At 40.5% G+C, this 8,200-nt stretch overlaps 1 protein-coding gene across 1 annotated transcript in view; it reads right to left on the bottom strand.

The window, feature by feature from the left end:
* Nucleotides 1–6,512: 6,512 nt before the first annotated feature.
* Nucleotides 6,513–8,200, bottom strand: part of LOC138961023 (lectin BRA-3-like) — a 2,729-nt gene continuing 1,041 nt past the window's right edge. The window contains exon 3 of the mRNA XM_070332626.1: nucleotides 6,513–7,603. Coding sequence (XP_070188727.1) covers nucleotides 7,464–7,603 — 140 coding nt within the window. The 3' untranslated portion in view covers nucleotides 6,513–7,463. The remainder of the gene's footprint in view (nucleotides 7,604–8,200) is intronic.

The following is an 8,200-nucleotide window of genomic DNA, read 5'->3' on the forward strand; positions in this document are numbered from 1 at the left end:
TATAGGTAGACAATTATTAACTGTGCCTAAGCAATTTTGCCAGGAAAGACCCTTTTGTCAATCGTGGGATCTTTAACGTGCACACCCAATGTAGTGTACACGGGGGGAGGTTCGGACACCGAAGAGAGTCTGCACACAAAGTTGACTCTGTGAAATAAATTTCCGCCGAACCTGGGATCGAACTCACGCTGACAGCGGCCAACTGAATACAAATCCAGCGCGCTACCAACTGAGCTATATCCCCGCCCCAGGGTTTTCAGGGTATGCCGCTTTGCGCATGGTTTTTAGATATAAATAAGGACCAGGACTATAAAAAAAATTACTGTTTTTAGTTGTAACAAACTCACTTTGTTGGAAAAACATGTCCTTTGAATTGTGTGCCAACATTTATTTTGTAGAATTTGAGTGTGTAAATAGTAAATTGCTGAACACAATACTGTGAAACCTGCCACGACACACATAAAACATAAAACATAAAAGGGATACAATCAAATATGATATTGCACTATGAGAATATACTGACAAGTACGTGATACATTCTCTGTATATATTTATCTATTCATTTAACACTTCGCCGTTTTAGAACAGACAGGTAAGTAATCAGCTATTTGGCAAACATTGAAAGAAGTACATTTAAGAGTGGACAGTTCTAGGGCTTACCTCGCACAAAGCACTTGTAGCCATGAGAGGTGTCAGACAGGGGCTGCTCAAGAGATTCTGACGTCATATTCAGATAGCAAACCGATGACGTCACGCTCTGGCAAAAGGCAGAGCAACATGGCTGCACCGGAAAACACCGTTCTGACAGACACGTCAATGCACACTGGAAAACAGAACGTGATTGACGTACTGATGTCATCATATTTCCACTCTCCGTTGACACACGGTCAAATTTCCCAACATTGATCATCGACGAGTTCGCTCCAAACACCATGAAAAATGTGGGCAAAATCAGCGCAAGATTGAAGGAAGAAGGTTCTTTACTACTTCCTATCATTGTGTTGTTTCTTAATCACCAGCACAAAGCACCTGATAAGATGAAATGTGAAGACGTCAGACAGATATTGATTTTATGATGTGGGATTATTGTATAGAGAAAGCACAAGAACAGTTCTACGTCAGTATATTGTCATGTGGCTTACTGAAACCTAAAAACTCCGCAGAAATCGAATGGACAGTGTGGACACTAATTTGGCTGTTCAGAGCTCTAGAAATAAATTTCAACTGTGCAATCAAAACGAAGTGTTTGGAAGTTATGGTAGTTACCATGCAGGCTGGTTGAAAGATGTGGTCCGACCGTAGAAAATAAATATTTCGCCGCGCCTTAAAGCCATATGTACTCGATGACTATACACGCTAATTGCTTTACCAACAGCTGGAGACATGCTAAATTAAGTTCCCTGCAAAATATTGTGGTCTAGGACCCCTTCAATGTTGAGATATGTTAATTTTAATTTTGATCTGGATCGTCCTATTTATAGATTTGGCAACACATGCGCTGTTGACGCAAGGGAGAGAACTCCGTGTCGTTGTTGACATCCTCACTTTTTCAGAGGCTAGAACAAGCTGAAATGCACGTATATGGTCCGCGCATGACGACATATCGTCATTATATGGTCTTATGGTGCGTTTGACATCGATTGTGAGCAAACTATACTTTGTAAACACGGGAGTAAGTTAGTAAGCCTTTAACGGTACTACATTCTTGCTAATACTGTCGAACGAACCCTTTAACTGAGCTACACAAAAAGAACAATCCAGGGGAACTGCGTAGCTTGCAATGGACCAACGTTTTTACATTTATTCAAGTTTTGACTAAATGTTTTAACATAGAGGGGGAATCGAGACGAGGGTCGTGGTGTATGTGTGTGTGTGTGTGTCTGTCTGTGCGTGTGTGTGTGTAGAGCGATTCAGACCAAACTACTGGACCGATCTTTATGAAATTTGACATGAGAGTTCCTGGGAATGATATCCCCGGACGTTTTTTTCTTTTTTTCGATAAATACCTTTGATGACGTCATATCCGGCTTTTTGTAAAAGTTGAGGCGGCACTGTCACACCCTCATTTTTCAATCAAATTGATTGAAATTTTGGCCAAGCAATCTTCGACGAAGGCCGGACTTCGGTATTGCATTTCAGCTTGGTGGCTTAAAAATTAATTAATGACTTTGGTCATTAAAAATCTGAAAATTGTAAAAAAAATGTTTTTTATAAAACGATCCAAATTTACGTTGATCTTATTCTTCATCATTTTCTGATTCCAAAAACATATAAATATGTTATATTTGGATTAAAAACAAGCTCTGAAAATTAAAAATATAAAAATTATGATCAAAATTAAATTTTTGAAATCAATTTAAAAACACTTTCATCTTATTCCTTGTCGGTTCCTGATTCCAAAAACATATAGATATGATATGTTTGGATTAAAAACAGGCTCAGAAAGTTAAAACGAAGAGAGGCACAGAAAAGCTTGCTATCCTTCTCAGCGCTACTACTACCCCGCTCTTCTTGTCAATTTCACTGCCTTTGCCACAAGCGGTGGACTGACGATGCTACGAGTATACGGTCTTGCTGAAAAATTGCAGTGCGTTCAGTTTCATTCTGTGAGTTTGACAGCTTGACTAAATGTTGTATTTTCGCCTTACGCGACTTGTTTATAAATAATATCACGCTCTCTTTTCATTTCGCTTCTTTTGATACCAAAATGTTGCAACACAGGTGTTTGTTCAGCTTGATTTAGCACGTGGACCATTTTAACGTTAATTATTCATCATGCCAGGCCAATGAATGGCTACAGCTAGGATACGAGTGAGGTCGACTCTCAGACAAATGATCAGGCTGAGGTAGACGATGACAATCCCATTGTAGGATTTGCTTGGCAAACATGGTGAGTATGCATGGTCTGTGAAACCTTAGGCTCCATTTTGGACAGTTTTCTGACGCTTTGAGTTTAAAAAGTTCAAGGGACATGCGCTGTATTGTAATTTAGAAACACCTGCAGTGCAACAAGGCGTCCAATAAGAAATACACTCTGTGATCCCCACTTGAAACACGGCCGTTTTCAGTAATTATTAAGAATTTCGTTTTTTAGGGTAGCCTATGCCTCTCGTTTGTTAGTGGGACGGAGATATTGGCATCTTTTGTTGCTGGTCCTATCTGATTGTAATCCCATTTACTTTGTTATTTCTTCTGTGAGACGAGCTAGACGCGATGAATGAATATTTAATGTTGAAATGGTCTCACAACGGTACATCATGCCGAACAAACACAATTTTCACAATACGTAATTTTCCCGCTAGGGAGAGCAGCAGAGTCTAAAACATGAAGCAAAACAGAGATGTAGTTAGTTATATTGTCCTGTACGTACTGAGACATTCCCTGTTCTTTTGTGTTTCTTTATTGTTGTTTTTACATTTAGTCAAGTTTTGACTAAATGTTTTAACGTAGAGGGGGGAATCGAGACGAGGGTCGTGGTGTATGTGCGTGTGTGTGTGTGTCTGTCTGTCTGTCTGTGTGTGTGTGTAGAGCGATTCAGACTAAACTACTGGACCGATCTTTATGAAATTTGACATGAGAGTTCCTGGGTATGATATCCTCAGACGTTTTTTTCATTTTTTTGATAAATGTCTTTGATGACGTCATATCCGGCTTTTCGTGAAAGTTGAGGCGGCACTGTCACGCCCTCATTTTTCAACCAAACTGGTTGAAATTTTGGTCGGGTAATGTTCGACGAAGCCCGGACTTCGGTTTTGCATTTCAGCGTGGTGGCTTAAAAATTAATTAATGACTTTGGTCATTAAAAATCTGAAAATTGTAAAAAAAAATTTTTTTATAAAACGATCCAAATTTACGTTTATCTTATTCTCCATCATTTTTTGATTCCAAAAACATATAAATATGTTATATTCGGATTAAAAACAAGCTCTGAAAATTAAATATATAAAAATTATTATCAAAATTAAATTTTCCAAATCAATTTAAAAACACTTTCATCTTATTCCTTGTCGGTTCCTGATTCCAAAAACATATAGATATGATATGTTTGGATTAAAAACACGCTCAGAAAGTTAAAACGAAGAGAGGTACAGAAAAGCGTGCTATCCTTCCCAGCGCAACTACTACCCCGCTCTTCTTGTCAATTTCACTGCCTATGCCGTGAGCGGTGGACTACGAGTATACGGTCTTGCTGCGTTGCATTGCGTTCAGTTTCATTCTGTGAGTTCGACAGCTACTTGACTAAATGTTGTATTTTCGCCTTACGCGACTTGTTTCTTTCTGTTTTGATTTGTTGTTTTTTTGTTTTTGTTGTTGTTGTTTTTGACAGGGACTCAGTAATTATTGAGCGAGTTTGTCACAAAACTGATTACTGCATGGTAACGCCTGGTTCGTTCGACATTATCAGAAAGACCGCAACATCGATTATGCGGAAAGCACCAGTTATTTTCTATAGGCGGGGCGGGTTCACTGACTGGCCACGCCAGACTGGTAACTGCAATTTTAATTCCGAGTAGAACTTTGATTGAGTTCTGCAATTTAAACTTGTTTCCAGTGCTCGCAACTGACATATGTTTCTCATAAGGGGCAGAATATATCTGCGCAGAAGTCAGCGGCACAGACGACGCACTGCATATTATTGATGCTGCGATAGGGATTATGACGAGTACTTGGCCTGTTTTTCTTTTCACGCAACGTCACCGTAGCGGGCTGGGATAAGCTGCAGTGCGTCGTCTGTGCCGCTGATTCTGCGCAGATGTAATTTTCCCCTCAGGGGCTCCGCTCACATATGTAGCTTCAGCAGGACCGACGACGCACTGCAGATTATCCCATCCCGCTACACGTTGCATGAAAGGAAAAAAGGCCAAGTACTCGCCATAATCCCTATTGCGGCATATATGATAGGCAGTGCGTCGTCTGTGCCGCTAATTCTGCGCGGGTATATTCTGCCCATAAAGGGCTTCGCCCACGAAGCGTCATAGCCGCGTCGCTGCATCTGTGCGTCGGCTTATGACGAGTACATGGCCTGGGTCTTTTTCAGGCATGGTGTTGCGCGAATAAAGAAATAAAACATTCGGCTACACGGCACGCCGCTTGAGAATAGAATGGACCATATTTTTGACGCATGCTGCGTCAAGCTAACAAATCAGGACAATGCATTGGGGGGGGGGGGGGGGAACATAACCCGCTCTTTTGTCAAAGGAGGAAGGTAGCCTTCGTGTCGTATTCTGTCAACGCTTGTAGACGGGCTGACGACCATTTATAGATAGATGCTTCCCAGGTGTTGTGCGTGTGTTCATGCCATGCATAGTCAGGTCATCGTTACGTTTAAAACACAGTCATTGTAGTACAAATAGCAGATACTGTTTTTCGACATATTCTTGTTCTGAACATGATGTTTTATTAAATTTAAAAACATAAAGACGACTATGAAAAATTCATTAATGTCATACAGGTGGTTACATGTTCCAGAGGACGACACACACATACTCACCAAGATCAATCAATCAATCAATCAATGAGGCTTATATCGCGCATATTCCGTGGGTACAGTTCTAGGCGCTCTGCAGTGATGCTGTGTGAGATGAAATTTTATACGGCCAGTAATTGCAGCCATTTCGGCGCATATTTACCTTTCACGGCCTATTATTCCAAGTCACACGGGTATAGGTAGACAATTATTAACTGTGCCTAAGCAATTTTTGCCAGGAAAGACCCTTTTGTCAATCGTGGGATCTTTAACGTGCACACCCAATGTAGTGTACACGGGGGGGAGTTCGGACACCGAAGAGAGTCTGCACACAAATTTGACTCTGAAATAAATTTCCGCCGAACCTGGGATCGAACTCACGCTGACAGCGGCCAACTGAATACAAATCCAGCGCGCTACCAACTGAGCTATATCCCCGCCCCAAGATGCCAAGAGAACAGCAAAAGCACACAAGCAGTCGTAAGAAGAGTAGTCATTGCAGATACCAAGCGACTCTGAAGTCACCAAAAATCGGCAAATGATTTTTGTAGTCACCTCACCTTCTTGAAAGAAAGTGCTAATGCACTTTAAGAGATAAGAATGCTAACCCGTACCACAAAACTAATTCAATAGGTTAGAAACCGTGCTTTTTTCTGCACACGGTACGAGCAAATATGTCTTAAACGTGTGTGCAAGTCCAAAAACAAAGAGACTGCCAACGTTCCAAAATTCAGAATAAAAAAACAAGAAAGGTAGGTTGTTGGAACGTTTGTTATTGACTAAACAATACATTCACAGATATTTCGACCCAACGGTCTTTTAAGTGAACAGACAAACATAGAGAATACTACATGGCTTGCCGTGTCGTACCAGATTTACACGAGTTTTTTTTTTTTAAATATTGAACTGCGAGCGAAAGCGAGCTGTTCACTGTTTGAAAAAGCAACGAGTGTAAATCTCCTACGACACAGCCAGCCATGTAGTATTCTGTTTATCCTACATACTGTACTTACGTGTATTTTACTGAAACTGTCCTGCACTCGAGGCAGCTAAATTGAAGACGCTTGTTTTGGAACCTCGATCTCTTCTAAAGCCTCGTGCAATCTGTTACGTCAAAGCAAAGGAACGTCACTCTGAAAGTTTGGCGTGACGTGTTAGTTCTAAAGATTCATCGAGGGTAATTAGCGAGCGCAATTTGTGTTTCTATAATGACGTTTGTCTCGGTGACTTTGGCATCATAAGCAGTGGAAAAACAGGTCCCTGCCAGACTTGCTTGACATGACCTCATTTACATGATATACACACGTGTGATTTTAACGATTATTATCTCACGGGTGTCTCTCTCACGTATGCAGGATAAAAATATTCACACAACAGTTATCTTGATAAAATGGATGAAGATGGCATGATGTATACGCACACAGAAGAACAAGACAAACAAGAGGGTTGCAGTCAGGCAAGATGAGCAAATCCAAAAACAAAGAGACTGCCAAAGTTCCAAAATTCAGAAAAAAACAACAAGAAAGGTAGGTTTGTGCAAGGGTAAACAAGACTGTAAACATGTCTGTAATCATACACTCCCTTCACGAGAGTGGGGAGGACTGCTTCCTCAACTTTCGATCAGCTTGAATTCCAGACTAGTACCAATATTTCTCGTGTCCGTAAGAACACGCTTAGAAGTGTTTCACTCTTGTGATGATATTGTGGTTTTTTTTTAGCATTCTAAGGTATTTTTGCAAACACCTTGTTTGAACAAAATAAAGTATGTTTTTTTTGTGGGCGTCGCTATTGTGTTGCGTTGGCCAAAGTTGGTTACGAATGTTGTTCAATCATACACAAAGATAAGTGCAAAATATCAGCACACATACACAAAGCCACCGCTAAGCACAAAAGATTGTTGTTTTGTTTGTTTGTTTTGGCATTGTTTTATTTGTTTTGACAAACGGTCACGAGAACAGACCAAAACAAGACAAAAATAATCATGTTGACAATGAACCTATGAACAATCACAGAACAGCTCGAACAAAATCAAACAAAATAATACTATCCGATGTTGGACACGTGATAGGATGAAAGCTTGGAATATTACTGTCGCGTTCAATGCACGTGAGTCATCCAATGACTTCCTCCCCATTCCTGCAAGAGAAAATAAAACGTTGTGTCCATTACTTTTACTGTTGTACAGTGTCAGTTATTATATCTAGATGCAATATGTGACCCTCCACCACGAAATGAGTCGCATGTCACCTCGCGCGGTTCTGCGCTAGGCTTAATATAAGTCCGGGGAGTGTCTGGTAACAGTGTGAGGGTCACCTTAGTCACAGGCTTGTAACTCAAACAGTTTTTGTTCTATTCTAAAACGGTTTTCACCACTGGATAGAGCATAAAAAATTCTTTAGAAAAATGTAAAAATATGAAAATCATGCAAAGGTGACATGCGACTCATTTCGTGGTGGAGGGTCACATATGCGCCCTAAATACGAGCCTTGAAATAAAACATGTTCAGTTTGAATACCTACAAATGTCAAAGTACAAAAACGATGTCGAACAACAACGACGAAGACGACAGCAGTAAAACGAAAACAACCACGAGAAAGAACCGCGTGCAGCGATTCTAACTGCAAGCATATCGGTGCACACTATGTGAGTTTTGTTGGTATTGTTACCATCACTGACAAACTTTGACAATAACATAATTTGAATAGTCACGTAAGACTGTAGACCACACACACA

The sequence above is a fragment of the Littorina saxatilis genome, linkage group LG3, assembly GCF_037325665.1.
Source record: "Littorina saxatilis isolate snail1 linkage group LG3, US_GU_Lsax_2.0, whole genome shotgun sequence".
NCBI classification, from domain to species: domain Eukaryota; kingdom Metazoa; phylum Mollusca; class Gastropoda; order Littorinimorpha; family Littorinidae; genus Littorina; species Littorina saxatilis.